Source organism: Salvia miltiorrhiza, chromosome 7 (assembly GCF_028751815.1).
Source record: "Salvia miltiorrhiza cultivar Shanhuang (shh) chromosome 7, IMPLAD_Smil_shh, whole genome shotgun sequence".
In the NCBI taxonomy this organism is placed as follows: domain Eukaryota; kingdom Viridiplantae; phylum Streptophyta; class Magnoliopsida; order Lamiales; family Lamiaceae; genus Salvia; species Salvia miltiorrhiza.
In genome coordinates this window covers 7,697,772-7,722,000 of record NC_080393.1, presented here as the reverse complement: position 1 = coordinate 7,722,000, position 24,229 = coordinate 7,697,772, and the positions used below count along the sequence as shown (strand labels likewise).

Here is a 24,229-nt window from a genome sequence, read left to right as displayed (position 1 = left end):
CAATTTAATAGACCATATTTTTGTATTTGAATGTCCCATTTTAATAGGCCACTTCCTAAAATAAAAAATCAAAACATAACAAATATCCTCATATAACTCACTTCTTTATTTCTCCCTCTATTTTTTGGATAAATATATCCACAAGAAAATTTACATTATCTCTCCTATTTTAATATAAATTATTTGTTTCTTAATATTCATGCCCAACCTTAGTGGCCTATTAATTTGGGACGAAGGGAGTATAATATTATCACACAAAAAAATGAAGGAATAATATTATGTTGTCCTTAGGGTGAATTAGTGAAAAGAAGAAATGACAAATGGTTAAAACAAATTTTGTAAAAAATGAGTGAAAAGAAATGAGAAATTTAAAGGGTAAAATTATTTTTGCCCCTCTTTTTGTCATGATAAAATTGCAATCAAATCAAACACACTTTTTGATAGTGTAGAGCTCGAGAAAAATTACTGCCCTAATAATGAGATAGGATGCCTTTTAACGATAAAATATATATTATCTCCGTCTCGAAATAGTATGCATTTTTTTTTTCCAGTACATCTCGCAAAATTGTGCACATTTCATTCGAATGCTAACTCACGACAAACTCTTTATTTTTTTATTTTTTACCATCATTATATTACAATAAAAACAATAAAAATGAATTACTTTCTCTGTACACAACATTCAATTAACATTTATTAAATTTTATAAAATAATTTGAAGTGCACACTATTTTAAAAGAGAGAGAGTGTGTAAGATTTGTACAAAGATAAAAAGTGACAACCATTTTAACTTAAATGGAATTGCCAACAAATTTAGTAACCTAGCTTGCCAAACTAGTATATCATTTCATGTTACATCACTTTTACACTTTTGAACTCCACCTAACCTTTTGTAGCCTTTACAGCATATTTATATTACATGGTAATTATTTATATTTTGTTATATATACCCTTTTCATTTACGAAACATCTTGGTAATTTTTCATTTTCGTTCGCCTACACAATATGTTTCTACTCCATTTGTGGAAAAACTTCACAATTTTTATATATTTATACACATTGCCACTAATAGATTCATCATTTTTTAAAACAATTCCATTAAATATCATTTTTTCTAATGTGTGGAACCCTTTCTCTACTTATCAAATATACATTTGTTTTTCTTAAGACTGTCTCTAATCAATAATATTTATATCTCATATTTTAACGCGTACATATATTTTGCACAAATAACCCACAATTTTATAAATAATATTTGAATAATCTAACCAACACATTTCATAACATATCTTCCATCCCACATATTTCTGTTTCATGAATATCTCTATTATGTATCTCTATTATTACACTCTCCCCGTTGAAAGAACTTTATACTTTTCTTTTTTGGGACTTTCGCAAAAGAATTTTTTATCTAGTGTTGGACTATATTACATCATTTATCACACTCTATTTACCCTTATTTTCGGGTTTTATTACCGTCATTACTAATTACAACACTTTTTCATTACTCACATCACAATACACCTAACAACTTTTTCTCTATGTTACTCTCAATACACTCAATAACATTTTCATAAAACTAATGTCACTCTTTTATAGAAAGTTCTTTATGAATAGAGTGAGTATATATTTTCTTTTATATTCATATACAAATATTCTCCTGGTGCTCTTATAAATTAATATACTAGTACATCAAATTATTACAAATATATTAAAAAAAAATGATCGAGTAACATATTTTTAAAATAATAATTTTTATTCTTTGGACTATGGCTAAAGGCAATCGTGTATTTGAGGCTGACAGTCTAATTTAGCAATTACTCTCTCTTTCGTTGAATAAAAGTATCCTAAGCATCCTGTTTGAATATATAAATTTGTTTCTAAATATCATATCTGGATTTATAAAAATATATCGAACCTTTCCTTTTATTCTTATTTATAATACATTTAGTTTTGATAACCTACAAATGAATTATTTAATCGGCCAATTTTTAATCTAATAACTAGAGGTAAAAAGAGAAAAACTTAAGCACTTTATTAGTATGCAATTTTTTTACGACAAAGAATACTTATTAAATATCACGATTTAACAAAAAGAGTAACATTATTATATATCACCATTTAATTAATTTTATTTTATGAGTTTTGTGTGGACCCGGTACACCAATTTAGCTACAATAAGAAGCCCCCCCTACTAGTATAATGTAAAAAGACAAAATCGTACATGGTGGGCCCTAATGTCGAAAGGCACTCAAAATCACAAAACACGCACACCCACACGCTTACCATCACAACAGATGAACAAATCGACTTGGAAATCAAAATCACTCATCATCTGACACGCGTCGATTGATGAGTGGTCCATCGTCTACCAAAACGCTGACGTCTTGTTTCCTCCTCTTTATATCTCACTCTTCTCTCATCCCAATCTCAAAAGCAACAAAAACTAAAAAGAAAAATAACACGCAAAGCAGTTGAACCCAAAATAGTCAAAACTTTTCTTCCTGTTCAGACAGCGGAAAATGTCAACGGAAATAGGAAGCGCTCTGTCGGAAATGGAATATTCCGGCTGCCTGAAAACGGAGCTTACGTTGGGCTTACCTGGCGGTGGAGGCGCGGCGGCGGCGCCCAAGTCCGGGTCCAAGCGCGGATTTGGTGAACTGGTGGATTTGAAACTGGGTGCGAGTTGCGATCGTGACGAAGTTAGTGTCTCAACACCGCCTCCGGCCAAGTGAGTTTAGTTTATTCATCTACTCGCATTACATATATATATATATATATATGAAATACAATACTCGAGATTTATGAAAAATGTTGTTGATTTGTAGGGCACAAGTTGTGGGGTGGCCACCGGTGAGATCGTACAGAAAAAACATGATGAAAACCTGCAAATATGTGAAGGTAGCTGTGGATGGAGCTCCATATTTAAGAAAAGTTGATCTTCAAAATTATTCTAGTTATCAACAGCTCTTGGCTGCATTGGAGGACATGTTTACATGCTTAACCATTTGTAAGTACATGAAAAACTCATTTTTAGAATATCATTTTTTATTTATTTATTTTAAGTTTGAAATATTGATTTTGATAATTTTTTTAATTTTCAATTAATGTGGATTCAGGTAATGTGATGAATGAGAGGAAGATAATGGATTCTGCAAATGGCACAGAATATGTACCTACTTATGAGGATAGAGATGGGGACTGGATGTTGGTTGGAGATGTTCCTTGGAAGTAAGTCATCGAATATTTATATATTGTGAAATTTAGTTTTGTATTATTCCTTGGATGGCCTTAATGCGGGATCTAGATTATTGATTTTGATCAAATTGTTTAATTTTCTAATTTTATTAATTTATTTTTATTGGTTGGTGCAGAATGTTTGTTGAGTCATGTAAGAGAGTGAGATTGATGAAGAGTTCAGAGGCTATTGGATTAGGTAAGAGCTAGAATCATGTTTGATTATATTTAGTTCAGATTAATTTCTATACTTTGTTTAATTAATTAGCACGATGTATGCATAATTTGAAATGTATATAATTCTTTTTTTCCTTCTTTTTTGCAGCACCGAAAACATCTTCGAAGGGGTTAAGCATAAATTGATTAAGAAGGATTTGGCCGCAATCATCTCTTGGTTTAGAGTTTCTTGTACATAGAGGCCTTCTTTTGTTGTACTAGATCTTTAGAATTTAGTTATATGCACAAACTTTTGATGTATTATCGATTTTGGGGATTTATTTTCTTTTTGGAAATTTCAAAATACAGCAGCTATTCCAATGATTCGTTATAAAATTATAACTATAAGATGATTGTATTATACTATAAAGATTGTAAATCTGAAAACCCAATTTGAAGCTTTCCAAGATCTTGGTAGAGATTGATTCGTGGATACTCACAGATGTGCAGAAGATGTTTTTTACTATATATAGTAATTGTGAATACATGACAATTTAGCATTCATATTCGTGTAATGCATAATAATGCAAGGAAACGCTTTTACAATTTTTATATATGAAATTAATATTAAATTAATAATAATATAAAATTTATAAATATATATAAAAAATACTATTATTTTAACTGAATATATTTGAGATGAATTACAAATATTAAGAAGAATTCACAATAATAAAATTTGATATTATGAAAATATAAAATAAAATTAACAAAATAAAATAAGTTCAAAGAAAAGAAAAGAAAAGAAAAGTAAAAATAAAAAAGAAGTGAAAAATAGATTTATTAAAAAAGAGGGAAGAACGAGAGATTTTTTTAAAGTTATAATCTTTAAATAAATATGGCTTTTACACTAATACTCCCCCATCCCACTTCAATTGACACACTTGTCTTTTTTGTTTGTGGCACTTTTCAAAAATAGCATGTGGTCCCTACCTTCTCTACACACATTAAATAAATGGTCCTCATCCACTTTACACACATCAAATATTTCATAATTAGTCGAATTAATTTCACAATTTCAGAAAAAGAAAAAGAAAAATAAGAGCTTGGGCTTGAAAAAATCAGGTGAGGGCAACCGTGATACAAGCACTTGCTTGTTTCCTTGAAACCGTGTTCTCTTTACTTGGGATTATATCCAGAAGATTATAAAATTGATGTCAAACTTTGGGTTGCTGAGGGCTTTATAAAACCAAGTAGAAACCAAAGTTTGGAGGTAAGTTGCAGAGAGTTACGGAATTGCAAGCTTGAGCAGAGTGGTATGACAATGATTGCTTCGCCGCCTCAACTTGAGGATCTTATATGCAGTGGTGGGAGCTAGGTGACTGGAATTGTGTTTCATAATATGTGGGAGCTAGGATCACTTCGCGTGTTATGTGAATACGTGGGAGCAGCCTACAAATATTCGCTATCATAGATGATACTCCCTCCGTCCGCCAAGATTATGTAAAAATTACTATATTTGGCGTCCGTCAAGATTATGTCACTTTCCTTTTATGGCAATGGTCCCACCATCTTCTTTAATATTTTATCCTTACTAACACTCTTTATTTACAAAAAACTCACTCAAAACTCAATCTCAACCACACATCTCATAAAGTGGTGGGACCCTTTCTCCACTACATCAAAATCATCACCAATTTTATTAAATCCCGTGCCCAAGCAATTTTACATAATTTTGGCGGACGGAGGGAGTATCAGAAATGAAAACAGCCCAAGTCTGATAGTATGAGACAAGTGGAAGAAGCCCACAATACTTCTTTGTGTGTACACTAATCATAACCAGAGCGATCCAATTGCTACGTTGGTCAGGAGCCGATTGTTAAAGGCATAGGAGCTCTTTAATCAATAGAAAGATAAAAACATTTAAACATGGACACTCATTTGCATTTACATAAATATGTAGAGTTCAATAACTAAAAATATACTTTGAAAAATAAAAGTTCACCTTGATATACCAAATCTGTAGATAAAAGATGTACAAACATAGAAGTAATGCTAATTTCTTCTCTCTAGTAAACCTGAGTACAAGATATCTAATCTTAATAAGTCTCACGTATTGGTCTTAGCAAATATCTCTGAAAAGCTATGAAATCCTGATATTCTACACCCGAGTTTTCAAAACTTTTAGTTAGAAGTCTTGAAAAATTAATTCATCAAAATCTTCTTATTGCCAGATCATAACTTAAAATTTTGATAAACTCTCTTTATGCTATATTCACATGATTATGCACGTAGTGATATATTAATGTAATTCTTTTCTAAAATAATTAATTATCCCAAATTAGAATCAAATTAAATAAGCAAACTAAATCTTTAATTAAGCTATATAAGCATTAACCTTGGCCCAAATTAATAGATAATCCCATTTGTTTATCAAAGAAAATGTACAGCCCAAGAAGATGATGAAATAAACTGAACTCTTTTGTCTTATTTCATGTCCAATTCAATTCTTTTAATTAAAAGAAAGGCCCAAGCTGAGCCCAACTGATTTTAAATTGGTAAAAGCCCTGTTTTCAAAAAAAAAAAAAAAAAAAGAGTTAACTAGGGCTTTTACCTTTTTTACAGTATCGTGTATTTCACGGTTTGACAGAGCATCTGAATTTATTTTGTTGGCATGAATGGCGGGTGAAGGGGAAGGACGTGCGATCGGGATCGATTTGGGAACTACCTACTCGTGCTTGGCGGCATGGCAGCACGACCGTATTGAGATCATACCGAATGATCATGGCAACCGCACCACGCCGTCTTCACCGACTCCGAGCGTCTCATCGGAGACGCCGCCAAGAATCAAGTCGCCAATAATCCCACCCGCACTATTTTCGGTCAGTTTTCTCTTCTACTTTTCATGTTTTTTTTTTTTTTGCGTTTATCATCTCTCTTGCATTCTCCAGAAACCATCTGCACACACACGCATCAGTATCACTAAGCTAGCTGAATAAATGTAATCACAACCAATTTGGCTTACGCAAGGGAAAATTCTTGTAACCTTTCAATCCAACGTAGGGAAAGTTGAAAATGATGCGATCAAATTTAAGGTTTGCGAGCAGTTGATGATTGGCCATTGTAGTGGCATGCATCACCTTGCTTCCCCTGCTCCTTAGTTCCTCAATGTTGCTTCACATAATGCTTCTCTAGAAATGCTGAAACAAAACCCACAAATTAGGTAAGGTATAAGGTATGAACAATTTATTAAGGTATACGTCCCATCCTTATCATAAATCAATTGTTCATGTTATTCTTATTAAAAGAAGAAGATACTAGTATTAAGTGAGACCTCGGGAAGCTAGAGTGTGGCAATGATGTTGGGAGCGCTACGAAACGCCAGCGCAAAACAAGCAGAGAAGGAGAAATTCCCCTCTCCCACCAACACTATTCAATGCCCGCTGCTCTACTGCTTAATCCGCCTCATCTCTTAATCCACACTCTTTATCTCCACTGCCACTCTTTCTTCTTCTGCTCACTTCAGAGCAAGGCCGTTTCTATAATGGCTGATTTTTTCACGGTGGGAATTAATTATGTCATAATTACGTTTTAATTTTTTTGTTTTATTTTAATTAATCATATTAACAATACTTTCGGAGCACAAAAATAGAAGACAGTTTAATAGTTATGCCAAAATGCTGAATTGAAATAAAAAATTAAAAATTTATAAAACCCAGCCATACAATGAGACGACTAATGAAAGATTAAATGTTTTTAATCTTTATACTCCAAATAGTTGAATTTTTTGTTATTCTGTGTTGCACAGATGCAAAGAGGCTGATCGGCCGCAAATTCAGTGATCCAACGGTTCAGAGTGACATGGTACACTGGCCATTCAAGGTCATTCCTAGCCCCACCAACAGGCCTATGGTGGTAGTAACCTACAAAGGAGAGGAGATACGGATTTCGGCTGAGGAGATCTCCTCAATGGTGCTCACCAAGATGAAGCTTGTCGCCGAGGCATATCTTGGATCAACTGTCAAGAATGTTGTTGTCACAGTGCCTGCTTATTTTAACGACTCTCAGCGTAGGGCCACCGTGGATGCCGGAACCATTGCTGGCCTTAACGTTATGAGGATCATCAATGAGCCTACTGCTGCAGCAATCGCATACGGTCTGGATAAAAGAGCTAAAAATGTGCTCATTTTCGACCTTGGTGGTGGCACGTTCGATGTGTCTCTGGTGCAGATTGAGTCGGGCATCATAGAAGTGAAGGCTTATGCTGGACATACTCATCTTGGAGTTCAAGCAGAAGAAGAACAAGGATATTAGTGGGAATCCAAGAGCTATTAGGAGATTGAAGAGCGCTTGTGAAAGGGCCAAGTGGTTCCTTTCCTCCACTTGTGAAACCACGATTGAGATTGAATCATTGTTTGAAGGGGTTGATCTATTTTCGACCATCACTCGTGCTAAATTTGGGGAGCTTAACATGGATTTGTTCGACAAGTGTATGGAGTTAGTTAAGATGTGTTTGCAGGCTGCAAAGATGGAGAAGAGCAGCGTGGATGAGGTGGTGTTGGTTGGGGGGTCGAGCAGAATTCCCAAGGTGCAACAGATGTTGCAGGAGATGTTCGATGGGAAAAAAGTGTGCAAGAGCATTAACCCAGACGAAGGTGCTGCGGGGCTAGCTGCCAAGTTGAGTGGTGAAGGCAATGAGAAGGTGCAGAATTTGGTTCTTTTAGATGTCACTCCGTTGTCGCTTGGTGTTGAATGTGATGGAGATGTGATGAGTGGAATAAAACCATCCCTACAAGGAGGGACAAGATTTTCACCACAAAAACGGACAATCAGACTGCTGTGTCGATTAATGTGTACGAGGGTGAGAGAGCAAGGACGAAAGACAACAATCTGCTAGGGAAATTCCTGCTCCAAGGGATTCCACCGGCACCCAGAGGTGTTCCTGAAATCAAAGTGTGCATCGACATTGATGCAAACGGTATCATGAGTGTGTCAGCGGAGGCGATGGCGAACGGAAACAAGAACAAGATCATCATCACCAATGACAGAGCTAGGCTGTCTAAGAAAGATATAGAGAAGATGGTGCAGGATGCGGACAAGTACAAGTGGGAGGACGACGAGTATGGGAAGAAGGTTGATGCCAGGAATGCTGTGGAGAACTACGCACCATCAGATGTGCAGCCAACCTCACTGCAGCAGACAAGAAGAAGATGGAGTCAAACAAATATGCAGAGGCTCATGTTTTCAAAGACAAGATGAAGAAGCTCGAGACCATTAACCCTGATGAAGCCGTGGCTTATGGTGCTGCTGTGCAAGCTGCAATCTTAAGTGGTGAAGGTGATGAGAAGGTGCAGAATCTCATTCTTATGGATGTCACTCCGTTGTCGCTTGGTATCTCTACTACGGCTGAGCGAGTGATGTACGTAATCATCCCGAGGAATACAACTATCCCAATAAGGAAGGAGCGTACACTCGTCACGTCGGTTGACTATCAGACCAGTATGCATATTCCGGTATACGAAGGTGAAAGAACGAGGACAAAGGACAACAATCTAATAGGGAGATTCGTGCTCGCAGGCATTACTCGGGCGCTCAGAGGTGTTACTCGAGTCGACATTGATGCGAATGGAATCACAAGCGTGTCAGCGGAGGAGACAGCGACTGGACAGAAGAACAAGATCACCATCACCAACAACAAGGGTAGGCTGTCCAAGGAAGAAATAGAGAAGATGGTGCAGGATGCAGATGAGCAGTTTAAGAAGAAGGTTGATGCCAAGATGGCTTTCGAGGACTACGCCTACAAGATGAGGAACACCATCTATGATGACAAGAATGCAGCCAAGCTCACAGCAGCCCAGAAGAAGAAGATGATGGATGCTTTCGAGTCTGCTATACAATGGTTGGACTCAAACAATTGATGATTTCAAAGACAAGAAGAAGGAGATGGAGAGGATTTTCAACGCGATCATCGCCAACATCCATTAAGAATGAACAAGTAGATTTTTTGTTCCTTTTTGCCTGTATAGTAATCCGCTACGACACTAATTAAGGCCAGCATTTCAGTGTGGAAGAATTATCCTTTTTTCTTTTTTCGTTTTTTGCGTTGACATGTGGGTCTTAATGGGTGACGATTTCTGCGTTGATTTTTGCAAGTTTCATCTGTTCTCCTTTTGACCTTATAATTGAAATTAGATATGCTCCACGACATCCGCCAATATAAAATGGATTATTTCAGATTGAAGTCCCCATCCTCATCACTCATCAGTATATTAATTTTCATTGTATTGTTTCATCAATCTGCAAGAGTAGCATTAAAATTCTACCTTTTTTCTTTAATCTATCTACATATACTCTATGAAGAAGAGTTATATTATAAGGGTGTATTTGCTTTTTATCATTTTAAATGGATGAATAACAAAATTTTATGCTTTTAAATCTCTCCTTTCTTATCTCACATTTTATACAAAATTGAAGTTCACTATTTTTCTTTCCTTATTTTCACTTCAAGGAGGGATAATATTATCAGACCAAAATGGGGGTGAACTTCTCTTTTGTGTGAAATGTAAGATAAGAAAAAAAATATTTAAAGGCATACATTTTTGTTATCCTTCCTTTTCCCACCCATCAAAGTGAACACACCCTGAGTTTATATATTTAATATCTAAAATCAGTATGTTCGATAACTAAGGAAATTGTATGGCATGCATTGAAATTTGAATGGTTATTTGTTATACTATTTACAAAATACTAACCACCATACTAACTTGTAACTAATATACTACTCCCTCCGTCCACGAAATAAAGGCCTACTTGCCTTTTTGGGATGTCCACAAAAACAAGGCCTACTTTCTACTTTCTATTTTTGGAAAGTTTTTATTCATATTTAATTAGTGGGTCCCTTTCTCCACTATACTTTTTCTCCACTCAACTAATAAACAATACATTAATTGGTGGGTCCCTTTCTCCACTCAACTAATAAACAATACATTTTGTGGGTCCCCTTCTTCACTCAACTAATAAAAATACACTTTTTCTTAAAACCCGTGTTTTTTTACCTAGGCCTTGATTTCGTGGACGGAGGGAGTACAAATCACTGAGTAAATAGCAAAAATATCCAATTTCATATAGCAAAGACAAATTATATGCATTCCATTATTTTATTTTTATAAAATTATCAACTTTAATATAAATAGATATATTTACCCTTAGTTGTGTGTTTTTTTTTCTGATAAATTTAGTGACATTTTTACAATATTTTGATGAGTTTGATCTTGGTTCGAATTTAAGGCTTCATACTTTGATTTGAACTTGAGGACTCATAACATATGAGCTCAATTGGAGCTCATGGATTTAGATGATTTGAACTCCATCTTAACTCATATTTATGGGCCTTCAAAGGTCGAGTTGAGTTCCTTGCAATAAGTGAAGAAAAGGGGAATAAAAGGAAGACGTCGTCAAAAAATATTTAAGTAGGCGCAAAGAAAATTTGAGGTAAAAAAGATTTAACTTGAGGCAGTGAATTGTTTCATATTTTGACATTTGCCCATCAACCTATTTATTTACTCTATAATACGATTAGGCATTAGCCTACGTGGCAGTCCTCAAATCCTCTTTTCAAAACTCTTAGCCTACGTGACACATCTATAGTATATTCATATTATATATTACTACACGCTATATTAACCAAGATTTGTTCAAATCTTCTTTATTATTTACTGCAACATTAACGGATTACATGGTGCATTTAAATGGAAATAAAAGTCAACTTTACATCGAAATTTGTGAATCTGATCTGTAATTTTTCACGTTAATCCTCTCTGGTATGGTCTGGTCTGGTCTGCTCTGCTCTGGTATCTAGCTACTCTGACCTTCACTCCTGCTCTGATCTGGTCTCTGCTTTTACCTTCCGAGTGGCTCTGCACTGGTCTCAGCTCTTACCTTGAAAATACCCCATTACATATTAAATTTTGTTTAACACCCTAATTTGTCGTCCTCCAGAATCACGCTAATTTTTCATTTACTATTAACTGCTAAGTCTTCTCCTTACTCCTTCTAATTTGCCTTCTAACTATATCATGCCTCAAATCCTCTCTTTTCAAACATTAGACGCTGCTCAAATCTCAATTAGTGCAGGATTTTCTTAAAATATCTCTCTATTCACTCACAATCAACATCCTCCTTTTCCACTATAAATAATGGTTTCAAGATTTATTTTTTTTACCAACACCACTCCAATCAAAATCCTACCTATTCCACTTTTAAAATCTACCGCTCCTCGACGACTCCGCCAATTCCCTCACTACCAATAAAGGTGTGTTGTTTTTTATTTTTCTTCTTCATAAGTAGTTTTTATTTTTGTGTAGTGTATTGTTTGATATGTGAAATTTGCATAGGGTAAATTGTAAATTGTTACATCCTGTTTGAAACATTTATAGTTGTGTTTGATTGTGTTGCTGATGAATTTGGTGATAGATTGCATTTCCTTCTTCTGTTGTTTGCATTTTAAAAACAGAATATGCTATTGTGTACCAACTGTTCCACGAAATGCCTAAATGAAATTCGAATATTCTATTGTCTACCAACTATGGGGCGCGTGTTGGGATATGTTAATTGCATTTCATCGAATATTAATTGGTTTGTGTTTGATTGTGTTGCTGATGAATTTGGTGATAGATTGCATTTCATCGAATATTAATTGGTTTATGACTTTTTTTATAATTGTCCACATGTCGACGACTAATGGATCTATACGCTTGAGTGACCTCCACGATAAAATGAGAAATAAAACTGTAACTGTTAGAATCCTACGCTTGTGGATTCAAAAGGACATGTCAGGCAAAGAAGACATAGAAATGATTGTAGTCGACGAATGGGTAAAATTTTAGTTTAAATTCACTGTCATTTATTATTTCTTGTCAAGATGGCTAATGCCACTAAATATCAAACCTTCCGAGCTGAGCGCTCTGACCTTCCGATCTGCTCTGCTCTGACATTTCGATTTGATCTGCTCTGAGCTTCGGAGCTGCTCTGCTCTGGTTTCTGCTCTGACCTTCCGAGCTTCTCTGATCTGGTCTCTGCTCTCATTTGCTAGTACTAATTTCTCACTAATGGTATTTTGTTTGAAGAATGTTGGCATCTACTCTCAAGCGTGTTGTGATTGTTGCATGGAAGCAATATGATTTATCAACTCTGATGAGGGGTGAAATATGCAAGGTCCTAAGATCAGGACATGTGGCTTTGCTTGGAATACCAAAGATGAGCAGCAGGGAGCAAAGAAGCTGTGAGAAATAGGCAGAGGGAAAAGTCCAGAGCAGAGTTAACCAGAGCAGAGTTAACCAGAGCAGAGTTGCCAGAGCAAAGCTTCCAGAGCAGAGCTGCCAGAGCAGAGTTGCTAGAGTATAGCTTCCAGAGCAGAGCTGCTTATGTGAAATTTTTTCGGCTGAATTGGTCGCCAGCCGCCGTCAAATCAGCGCTCATGACTACAGGTAAATCGGTTACTCACTCCATCCCAAAATTACAGTTTCTATTTTATTTCTGTATGTATGTATGAATTAATAAATCATATTTAATATATTTGAAAAAAATAATAATATAGAGTCAAATTTCTTACTATACCTTTCTTCACTTAGCTCGCTTCGTCTCAAATATTTGGTCCAATATTCTATTTTGGGATTGCCTAAATTATATAGTCTTTTATGGCTATATTTCTTTTATAACTCTCTTTGTCGCACAATATATGGTTTAGTATTTCATTTTGAAGTGTCCCAAATCCCAATCATATAATTATATTACTATATTTCAAATAGTATTTTGTATTGTTTATCAAACATATATTATATGTGTTCTTGGAAATTAACATGTTGCATTAAATTATTGTACGACTCGAAATTCATTTAAAAGGAGTAATATAAAAAGACCTATATGCATGGAAGCAATATGATTTATCAACTCTGATGAGGGGTGAAATATGCAAGGTCCTAAGATAAGGACACGTGGCTTTGCTTGAAATACCAAAGTGGAATACCAAAGATGAGCAGCAGGGAGCAAAGAAGCTGTGAGAAATAGGCAGAGGGAAAAGTCCAGAGCAGAGCTAACCAGAGCAGAGTTAACCAGAGCAGAGTTGCCAGAGCAAAGCTTCCAGAGCAGAGCTGCCAGAGCAGAGTTGCTAGAGCAGAGTTTCCAGAGCAGAGCTGCTTATGTGAAATTTTTCGGCCGAATTGGTCGCCGGCCGCCGTCAAATCAGCGCTCATGACTACAGGTAAATCGGTTACTCCCTCCATCCCAAAATTACAGTTTCTATTTTATTTCTGTATGTAGGTATGAATTAATAAATCATATTTAATATATTTGAAAAAAATAATAATATAGAGTCGAATTTCTTACTATACCTTTCTTCACTTAGCTCGCTTCGTCTCAAATATTTGGTCCAATATTCTATTTTGGGATTGCCTAAATTATATAGTCTTTTATGGCTATATTTCTTTTATAACTCTCTTTGTCGCACAATATATGGTTTAGTATTTCATTTTGAAGTGTCCCAAATCCCAATCATATAATTATATTACTATATTTCAAATAGTATTTTGTATTGTTTATCAAACATATATTATCTGTGTTCTTGGAAATTAACATGTTGCATTAAATTATTGTACGACTCGAAATTCATTTAAAAGGAGTAATATAAAAAGACCTATATGCATGGAAGCAATATGATTTATCAACTCTGATGAGGGGTGAAATATGCAAGGTCCTAAGATAAGGACACGTGGCTTTGCTTGAAATACCAAAGTGGAATACCAAAGATGAGCAGCAGGGAGCAAAGAAGCTGTGAGAAATAGGCAGAGGGAAAAGTCCAGAGCAGAGCTAACCAGAGCAGAGTTGCCAGAGCAAAGCTTCCAGAGCAGAGCTTCCAGAGTAGAACTGCCAGAGACAGAGCTAACCAGAGCAGAGGGCCAGAGCAGAGATGCCAGAGCCAGAGCTAGCCAGAGCAGAGATGCCAGAGCCAGAGCTAACCAGAGCAGAGTTGCCAGAGCCAGAGCTAACCAGAGCAGAGATGTCAGAGCAGAGATGCCAGAGCTAAGTCATTAAAGTCAGAGCCAGAGCCAAGTCACCAGATCTAGAGTCTGAGCTAAGTCATTAGAGTCAGAGCCAGAGCCAAATCGCCAGATCCAGAGTCAGAGCTAAGCTATTGGAGCCAGAGCGCGGAGCCACACGCCAAAGATAATTCGCCAAAAGGCGGAGCTACTTAGCAGAGCGGAGCCAAAGAGTAGAAGTCTGCCCCAAGGAAGGAAATCCAGAGCTACTAGACAGAGCGGGATGATGAGGACATAATCCAGCTCTGTAATTAGGGGACAACGACCTGACAAGTTATAATCTAATAATAGCCTTAATTAGTTTGATAGCGAGCATGCGGAATAGATGAACAGACGAATTTATTACTTTACCCCGACTGTAATGCCTATAAATACCTACGATGATGAAATAAAGCGCACGCTCTCTCTTTTATTGCTTTAAGAACGCTTCTCTTTCCTTTCTCTCTAGAGTTTGAACTAATAAAATTACATATATAAATAAAATATCTAAATTGTTAGAGTTATGTTTGTTAGATAGTTGACAATTGGAGTCATGGTTGAATATAATTTCATATTTGATGATGCTCTCTCAAACTCTAGATGAGTGATGCTCAAAACTCCAGACGAGATGATGCTCTTTCAAGTTTTAGACGAGATGATTCTCTTTCAAGTTTCAGACAAGATGATGCTCAGAAGTTAGAGGTGATCTGTCAAGTTTGCGACGAGATGATGCCCACAACTTGGTTGGTCTTAAAACTCCAAATGATACGATGTTCGATAAATCAGTTATGGTCTTTTAAATATCAGGCGAGATTATTTTCATAATTAGTTATGCTTTTAAAAGTTCGAAATTATATGATACTCACAATTCAATTATGATTTTTCAAACTCTATATAAAATTAGGGCTAATTGCCTGTAAATTCCTAACGTATACACGGAATTGGTTTTTGCACCTATTTTTATTTTTCTACTTTTAAATACCTAACCTTTCGTTTTTGTCTCAAATTTATCCGATGACCGGTTTTTTCTTACTCCGGTGCCGGAAATCCCACTGTGGCAGCCGGAATTGATGAGGTGGCAGCCGGAAATTGACACCTATGCACATTTATTACATGTGGAAAAAAAACTTTAAAACAAAAATAAATAAAAATCCATATCATCTTTTTCCCCAATCTTCCATACTTCCAAACCCTAATTCTCCCCCTTCCACCGCCGCCGCCGCCCCCTCTCCTTCCCCCACCCTCCGCAGCTGTCACCTTCCCCAACGCACAGAACATGAAGATGGCGATAGATGTGAAGCCCAGATCCGCCCAAATTTGAAGCTTTGTCTGCTCTTTCTTACGCATCGCCTGGGGCGCCGCCTCAAAGCATTGGATTCGTGGAGGCCGGCTTGGCGGAGGCGCCGCCAGAGGATTCGGTGGCGTTGGCTAGCGTGAGAGGTTTGATGGTGTGGGAGGCTGAGAGGGTGGGGCGGCGTTTGGAGAAAAGAGGAGCGACAGTGTAGGCGGATTTGAGGGACCAGGACTAGTGGTGGGCGGAGGAGAGCACAACTCCGCCGCCGTTGGCGGCCGGAATTAGCAGAGGTGAGTGTTGTATAGACGGATCTGAATTTCCTTATTTTTTTCTTCTTATTTTCTGTTGGGAGAAGGAGAGTGTTGTGTAGAGCAGGGTGGGGGTTGGCGGCCGCAGAGGGGGAGGCGGCGGTAAGGGGAGGAGAAGGGAAGGAGGTGGCGGAGGGGCGGCGCCGGTGGTGCTGGCAAGTAGCAGGGGGAGGCAACGACGAGTTGGAGGAGGGGGATAAGGGTTTGAAGAAATCGCCGGTAGTGTGTGGTTGATGGCGGTGGTGGCAGCAGCGGCGGCAGATGTGGGAGCTATGTTTCGCAGAGGTGAGGGAATCGTCGGTGGAGGGTGCGGCTGAGACTGAGCTCGACGGTGGCGAGCGAATCGCCGGTGGTGTGTGGCTGGGGGCGGTGGTGGCGGCAGCGGCGGCAGAGCCGGGTGGGGGAAGGGGAAGACGATGGGTGGGTGGGGAAGATGATGACATAGATTTTTTTTATTTTTTTATTATTTTTTTTAATTCCACATGTCATGAATAGGCTATGTGTTAATTTTCGGCTACCAAATCAGCGATTCCGCCTGCCACAGTGGCATTTCCGGTGCCAGCGTAAGAAAAAATCGGTGACCGGACAAATTTGAGACAAAAACGAATGGTTAGGTATTTAAAAGAAGAAAAATAAAAATAGGTGCAAAAACCAATTCCATGTAAACGTTAGGAATTTACAGGCAATTACCCCATAAAATTATGGTCAAAAGGCAAAATAAAAAAAAATTGAACAAAATTAATAAATCTTGTAACAACAAATGCAACAAATCAATCATCCATAATACCTATGTCAAATTTATATGTATTTCTACTCTCTTTTTTTTTCTTACAGCGTCAACTTTTTATAAAATTTCATATGAAAACTAATGGGTATTTTTATGATCTCAACAAAATTAATAATTTAATTGCTAAAAGTTGTTGAGATTAATATAATTTAAAATGTATTACTAATTTAATTTAATTAATTATATAAATAGTTTACATAAAAATTATTTTATATAATTATCATAAGAATAACATATAGTATATAAATTACAAGAAAATATCATGTACCCTTCGAATTTCAACGGATAATGCACTAGTTGTCCATAATATAGATTAAAAAAAGAAAAAAAAGAGATCCAAAATCACCGTCATCATAAATTCGCGCTCTCTCTTTCCACCGACGCCTGCGGTGCGCATCTCTCTCATATGTATTTCCTCTCTCTAAATCTACTGAATTTGCGCTCAAAATCTGCTATCCAAATTGACAAAGAAAAAACTGCATTTCAAGAAAATCACTTGACTCACAAATTTTCTTCACAAACAGAGCGAGATAAAAGAAAAGAATAAATAAAACATCCAATCTTGACGCTTTCTTCCACATCGAGCTCTACAGAACTCCGTTTACGCTCATCTCAGATCTGCTAGCCAGGTAAAACACCAATCTCTGTTCGAAGAATTCCACAGTCAATGTCATTTTCTTGAATTAATTTTCTAGGTTTTATTCCCCTTTCCCATTTTCGTGCAGATTGGAAGCGCTCAACCGAGAAATTATGCCCAATTCCGTAGCAGAACCGCACCACTCAAACGGCGTCGCGGCAAATAACTCCGATCCGAAATCGAGCAACGGCACTGTGAGCCGCAAGCCGTTCAAGATTTTCATCGGCTATGATCCGCGCGAAGATCTCGCTTACGAAGTCTGCCGCTATTCTCTATTGAAAAGATCTTCGATCCCGCTCGAAATCCACCCGATCAAGCAGACCGAATTGCGCGAAAGGGGGGTTTATTGGCGGGAAAGGGGGAAATTGGAGAGCACGGAGTTCTCATTCTCCCGTTTCCTGACCCCATTCCTGGCCAATTTCGAGGGCTGGGCGGTTTTCGTGGATTGCGATTTCCTATACCTAGCCGACATCAACGAATTGTTCCAATTGATCGATGAGAAATACGCGATCATGTGCGTGCAGCACGACTACGCGCCTAAAGAGACGACGAAGATGGATGGGGCAGTGCAGACTGTGTATCCGAGGAAGAACTGGTCTTCCATGGTGGTGTACAACTGCAGCCACCCCAAAAACCGCGAGCTGACGCCTGAGGTGGTGAACAAGGAGACGGGCGCGTTCCTGCATAGGTTTCAGTGGCTCGAAGATGGTGAGATTGGGGAGATTCCGTTTGTGTGGAACTTCCTTGTGGGCCACAATAGGGTTGTGGAGGGCGACTGGAGCACCTATCCGAAGGCGATACATTACACGCTTGGGGGGCCGTGGTTCGAGCAGTGGAAGGATTGCGAGTTTGGTGATCTGTGGTTGAAGGAGTTGGAGGAGATGAGGAAGGATTCGGAGGAGAAGAAGGATTAGGTGTAGCTCTTTTGACAATGTAGCTTCGTGGATGAGGTAAATTGGGATGATTGGCATTCGCTTTGGAAGAATTCTTTAGCTGGAGTTATATATGTTTGTTGATTGTAGGTGTATTACTGTTGTTGGTTTTGGACTAGGCGATTTGAATGTTGTTTGTTTGGGGGCATTGTATTTTTTGTGATTGTTTGGTGAAGGGGAATTATGTAGGATGTTTGATTTGATTCTGATTGACTTTGTTATAACACGATACTAGTTGTTATCCTCATCTATATAATGTTTAGTAGTATGCTCTGCAGCTCATGAGTTCCATTTGATTATTTGTCTCTGTCTCTCTCTTGCAATATCCTTTTCAAGAAGGATGAGATGAGATGAGATGAGATGTGTTTGGTTGTAGTATGAATATTCAGCTTCCGAGTGAAGTTGAGAGATTCTTGACGAGTGTTTAGTCAAAAATTGACTTCGGGAAAACCATTAGAAACCAAATTAAAGTCTAATAACCTCAGAGTGAAGTTGAGAGATTCTTGATTAATGGAAACTGAAGTTGTATTGAGTGAAAAATTGACATTGAAAAACCACCAGAAATTCTCGATGAATGAAAACTGAAATATTAATAAAAAATTTCAAAATAAAAATAAAAAATGGGGATAATTTTTTTTTTTTTAAAAAAAAACGATGAATGAAAACTGAAATATTAATAAAAAATTTAAAAATAAAAATAAAAAATGGGGATAAATGAAAACTGAAATATTAATAAAAAACTTAAAAATAAAAATAAAAAATGGGGTGAGAGAGGCTCGAACTCTCGACCTCAGGATTACTCAGAAGCTATGAGACCTACGCGCTAGCCAACTGCGCCACCACCCCTTATTGTAATTATTACATATATTAAATTATTAAATCTTATGATATTTATATTTTTTTGATAAATTAACAGTATTAAATAAAAAAATTTAAAGGCCGCGTCAGATGAGACTCGAACCCGAAGACCTTAGACCTTGGATATTAACCATTTACCGCTTGACCAACACACACAATAGATTAGAGTTATAAAATGTGATGTTCTTGAAAAGATGGAGACATGTTTGAACTAAGATTTCCAACAATAGATGATAAATGCACATTTAGAAAATTTGTAATTTAAGTTTTTTTGAATTAAGAGCTTGTTGTTTTTGTAAAAGTTGAGTCATTATACTTTTATGTTTGATGTAGTTCCTTGTATAAAATTGAGGTCCGCATATACTTTTTATATATGTTGATATTTCGGCCCTAATTTAACATAAATGAAATTAAGGGGACTTATTTTTAACAAATGAAAATTCGAGAGCCAATTTGGAAAAAGTGGAACTACATGGACCCAAAAACGCATTTGTCAATTTTTGAAGAATATGTTTCTTGCAAGACTATCTCACTGACTGGAAATTCATGCGACAAAATATTTAAATCATAATTTTTCATTGAAAATATTAACTTTCTTACTCATTTTTTATTTTAAATACATTAGTGTAATTTTTACACACCAAAGAGTAGCTGTGAACGTATATGCTAACTAGGGGTGATGAACGGGTCGGGTACAATATAACTGTATACTGTATCCAAAATTTGGGTACCCGACTACCCGTACCCAAAATTTAATATTTATGTTACCCGTACACGAATCCAAACGGTGTTTGATTACCCGTATAAATTTTCTTTTATATTCATATACAAATATTCTCCTGGTGCTCTTATAAATTAATATACTACATCAAATTATTACAAATATAAAAAAAATGATCGAGTAACATATTTTCAAAATAGTAATTTTTATTCTTTGGACTATGGCCAAAAGCAATCGTGTATTTGAGGCAGACAGTCTAATTTAACAATTACTCTCTCTGTCGTTGAATAAAAGTATCCTAAGCATCCTGTTTGAATATATAAATTTCTTTCTAAATATCATATCTCGATTTATAGAAATATAATATCGAACCTTTCCTTTTATTCTTATTTATAATACATTTTTGTTTTGATAAACTACAAATGAATTATTTAATCGGTCGATTTTTAATCTAATCTATATATATATATAAAAGTAAAATAAGTTCTATCTTACGTGGCGTCATAGAATCACTCTATTCTAATTTTCCTCAATTCTCATTCATTCTTATTTTTTCTAAATTTTTAATCAACAAATTTCTATATATCTAATTTCGAACCTATCATCAACAAATTTCTATATTTTTTTCTAATTTTTTAATCATAAAAAATTAGGTTTATCATGTAGTTGCTGTTAACATAAAAAACGGTTGCATATTAAAAAAAAAATCTCCGAATCATCTTTCCAACTCGACGCGTGATATTGTTACGCTAAATTAGGGGAGTTATTACTAAAAACATATAAGACTTAAAAGACTTTATTATCCTTATTAAAAAAAAACGAATATGTAAAATTGGTTCTAATATAATCCGTTGGATTAAGCTAATCTAAAGGTTAAAAATCTTTCTCATTTCTCACAACATATGAGTTAACAAAAGAACTATATATATATATATATATATATATATATATATATAGGGAGAGGTTCAAATAAGAACCACTAATAAAATAAGAACAGAGAACCATTTTAAGCCATTCGATCATCAAGATCTACGGTGGATGCATCATCTTGGTGGATGGATGCAGATGCTGGGTTCGAATCCTGAAGGGAGCAAAAAAATTATTTTTTTTGGATGCATTAAATTTAATAGCGGATGCATTAATTTGTATAACAGATGCAATAATTTTATTGGTTCTTATGTTCTCACGATAATTGTGGTTCTCACTATAACCGCACCCTATATATATATATATATATATATATATATATATATATATATATATATATATATAGGGTGTGGTTATAATGAGAACCACACTTATCGTGAGAACATAAGAACCATTAAAATCAATGCATCTGCTATATAAATTAATGCATTCGCTATTAAATTTAATGCATCCGAAAATAATAAAAATTTTGGTCCCTTCAGGATTCTAACCCAGGATCTGCATTCATTCACCAAGATGATGCATCAACCGTAGATCTTGATGATCGAATGGCTTAAAATGGTTCTCCGTTCTAATTTTATTTAGTGGTTCTTATTTGAACCTCTCCCTATATATATATATATATATATATATATATATATATATATATATATATATAAGCAAAATAAGCTCTATCCTACGTGGTGTCATAGAATCACTCTATTATAATTTTTCTCAATTCTCATTCATTCTTATTTTTTCTAAATTTTTAATCATCAAATCTATATCTAATTTCTTATGCATTAATTATATCCCAATCATATATATCTAATTTCCACGTTTGAGCTCCAAGGAAAGACTAAATGGAATCAACACATTTCTTATTTTATTTACTTCAACGTATCATCTTTATCTTTTTCTCTTGATTTTAATTATTAACATGTATTTGATCAACATCGCAATTATTAACAAATCATAGATAAACTCAAATTCTTAGATAAATCCTATCAAAGGTAGAATTCTTTGTCAAATTAACTATCTTATATTTCATCTATAAAAAGGTGTATAATTATTTTTATATCTTTAACGTGAACTATTCTCATCGGTTCTGCTTTCCTTCTCCCGGTTCTGCTTTCTTTCTCCGCTGCTCTACCGGTTGGCAAGTTGAAGTTTCTGCTCTCTTTCTACGTAGAGGTATTTATTCAGCCCTTAACTTTTTTTAGGTTATTAATGTTATGACTGAGGATTACGAGATAGTTGTTGGAGCGCTATATCTATGTATGATTATGTATTATGCGTAGAATTGTGTGAATCTGTTTGTTGATTTCTGCTGAAGATTCCAACAATAACACCATAGCTAATATTTCCAACGTTAGCCGAGAAGTAAAAAGTGAAGAATGGTTGAAACCTGCTTTAGTGAAAACAATTAAAGAAATGAACAACTCTGAGGTAATTTTTAATTTGCTATACATATTTTAAAATATTTTCAGAAAAATATAAAAATTACTAACTGTCTTTATGTATGTATGTATGTGGTCAGAAACATCTGAGTTTCAATTACATATCCCAAGTTTAATTTTTTTTCAATAATCATTCATTCTTTTTTTTCAAAATTGTAATTAGTTTTTAATAAAAATAATTTATAAATATGTCTACGATTTATAGTTTATAGTTTTGATTTGGATATTACATTGTTCTAATGACTTTTTATTTAACAGATTTGTAGTTCACAGATGATCAAATAAAAAACTTAGCATTGGTTGAAATTGAGAAGTTGCTTCTAATTTCACCAGTTTAACCAATTTTCCTAACATGTCGTTATCAAACGAAACTGTCATATCTGATTAAGAGAATCTACTGATATTAGAAGAGATGTTTTACAATATGGAAGAAATGAAAAAAGACAACGTTAAACTATATGTCTATATCCCTCTTTGACAGATGAGCAAAGAATGATTTATGAAAAAATAATGGTCGTGGTTGATAGTGGTGTGGGGAGGATTTTTCTTTCTATATGGATATGGTGGTATAGGAAAGACATATATTTGAAACACCCTATACTCGATCATACGTAGAAAGGGTAGTACTCCAGGTAGCTTCGAGTGGTATAGAATCAATAATGTTGTCTAGGGGCAGTAGTACACGCTCTAGATTCTGTATACCTTTAGATTGCCACAAAGTGTAATTTTTTATAGCTATTAATTTTGAAAATTAAAAAAATGCAAGTTTATTTTGTTTTGAGTTCATCCTCCATTTTAGAAAATAGAAAAAAGTATTAAAATATAAAAATTACTAATTGTCTTTATGTATGTATGTATGTATTTATGTGGTCAGAATGGTTGGTCTAATATATTTTTCTCATTAGCTAAAATTCGTTATTTTGCTATTTAAGTTTTGATTAATTGTCTTCCTCTGTACAGAAAATGAATGAGTACTGTAGTGGGCAAAATTCTCTATTTTAGTGAAAAGAAATTCATAAAACAAAAAATATAATATTACTTTCACCCTGAAGAATCATGGTATTATGAGTCATGATGTGTTCCTAAAGGAAAGCAAAATCGGAGATTATTGCAAAAAATGCAAAAAACCGATTGGATCTATAAATATAGGGTAATTGGTTTTGTAAATTTTAATCTATATAAAAAAATATTACATATAATATTTTGATTAGAAATAAAAACCTACTAATTATATTTTTGGTTTCCTATTATACTCAGATTTTTGCTGAAGGTGCTTGTAGAAGATGAAGATGAGGAAATATACTTTACATTTTTTTCAATATTTAGAACTAATGCAATGTATAAATATATTCTTATTTGCAGATGCAATATATTCATCATGGGTTGCTAGACAAAGGAGGCGAGCTATTATGTTACGCAACGTAGATTACTCAAACATTAGCGAAGGTATAAGATAAATTATATATTATTATTTTATAATTCATGGAGTTTGTTTAAGCCAATTTGGCAAGCCATTATGACTCGACCTAATAAATCTTCTGAATTTTTTACAAATCTCAAATACTCATCATATATTACTAGACAATGAAGACGTCATATCCTATCGAGAAAAAGGAATAGACCACTACAAAACAACATTGTTATCTGGATTCATACAAGTAAATTATTAATTAATAAATTATTAACAACATATTTTGAACAAATAGAAAGTTATCTGAATATCTTCTTATCATGCATCACATGATGAAGAATAAAGCGCCATTGACTAAAGGTAAGATTGATTCACATACATATAAAGAACAAATATTCAATGTATATATTATTTTAGATTTTTAGCATAATAAATTAACAAATATTTTCA

At 35.1% G+C, this 24,229-nt stretch overlaps 2 protein-coding genes, 1 non-coding gene and 1 pseudogene across 3 annotated transcripts; 3 read left to right on the top strand and 1 right to left on the bottom strand.

Annotated features, from left to right (window-relative positions):
• Window positions 1-2,408: 2,408 nt before the first annotated feature.
• Window positions 2,409-3,777, top strand: LOC130992227 (auxin-responsive protein IAA17-like). Its single transcript, XM_057916775.1, has 5 exons — window positions 2,409-2,731; window positions 2,829-3,010; window positions 3,120-3,231; window positions 3,375-3,436; window positions 3,563-3,777. The coding sequence occupies exons 1-5, from the start codon at window positions 2,523-2,525 to the stop codon at window positions 3,598-3,600; spliced, it is 603 nt and encodes a 200-aa protein (XP_057772758.1). The 5' UTR covers window positions 2,409-2,522; the 3' UTR covers window positions 3,601-3,777.
• A 2,250-nt stretch (window positions 3,778-6,027) lies between these two features.
• On the top strand, window positions 6,028-9,479 carry LOC130992223 (heat shock cognate 70 kDa protein-like; annotated as a pseudogene).
• Window positions 9,480-17,192: 7,713 nt separating this feature from the next.
• Window positions 17,193-18,700, top strand: LOC130992224 (protein CDI-like). The gene is made up of 2 exons (XM_057916773.1): window positions 17,193-17,483; window positions 17,580-18,700. The coding sequence occupies exon 2, from the start codon at window positions 17,605-17,607 to the stop codon at window positions 18,403-18,405; it is 801 nt and encodes a 266-aa protein (XP_057772756.1). The 5' UTR covers window positions 17,193-17,483; window positions 17,580-17,604; the 3' UTR covers window positions 18,406-18,700.
• Window positions 18,701-19,184: 484 nt separating this feature from the next.
• TRNAM-CAU (transfer RNA methionine (anticodon CAU)) lies at window positions 19,185-19,269 on the bottom strand. The gene is given in 2 exon segments: window positions 19,185-19,220; window positions 19,232-19,269. It is a non-coding gene; the product is annotated as a tRNA-Met (tRNA).
• Between the last annotated feature and the right edge of the window lie 4,960 nt (window positions 19,270-24,229).

Coding starts and splice junctions, on each gene's coding strand:
- LOC130992227 (XM_057916775.1), top strand. CDS start 2,523: ATGTCAACGGAAATAGGAAGCGCTCTGTCGGAAATGGAATATTCCGGC. Junction 3,011..3,119: donor GTTTACATGCTTAACCATTT/GTAAGTACATGA, acceptor ATGTGGATTCAG/GTAATGTGATGAATGAGAGG. Junction 3,437..3,562: donor TTCAGAGGCTATTGGATTAG/GTAAGAGCTAGA, acceptor TCTTTTTTGCAG/CACCGAAAACATCTTCGAAG.
- LOC130992224 (XM_057916773.1), top strand. CDS start 17,605: ATGCCCAATTCCGTAGCAGAACCGCACCACTCAAACGGCGTCGCGGCA.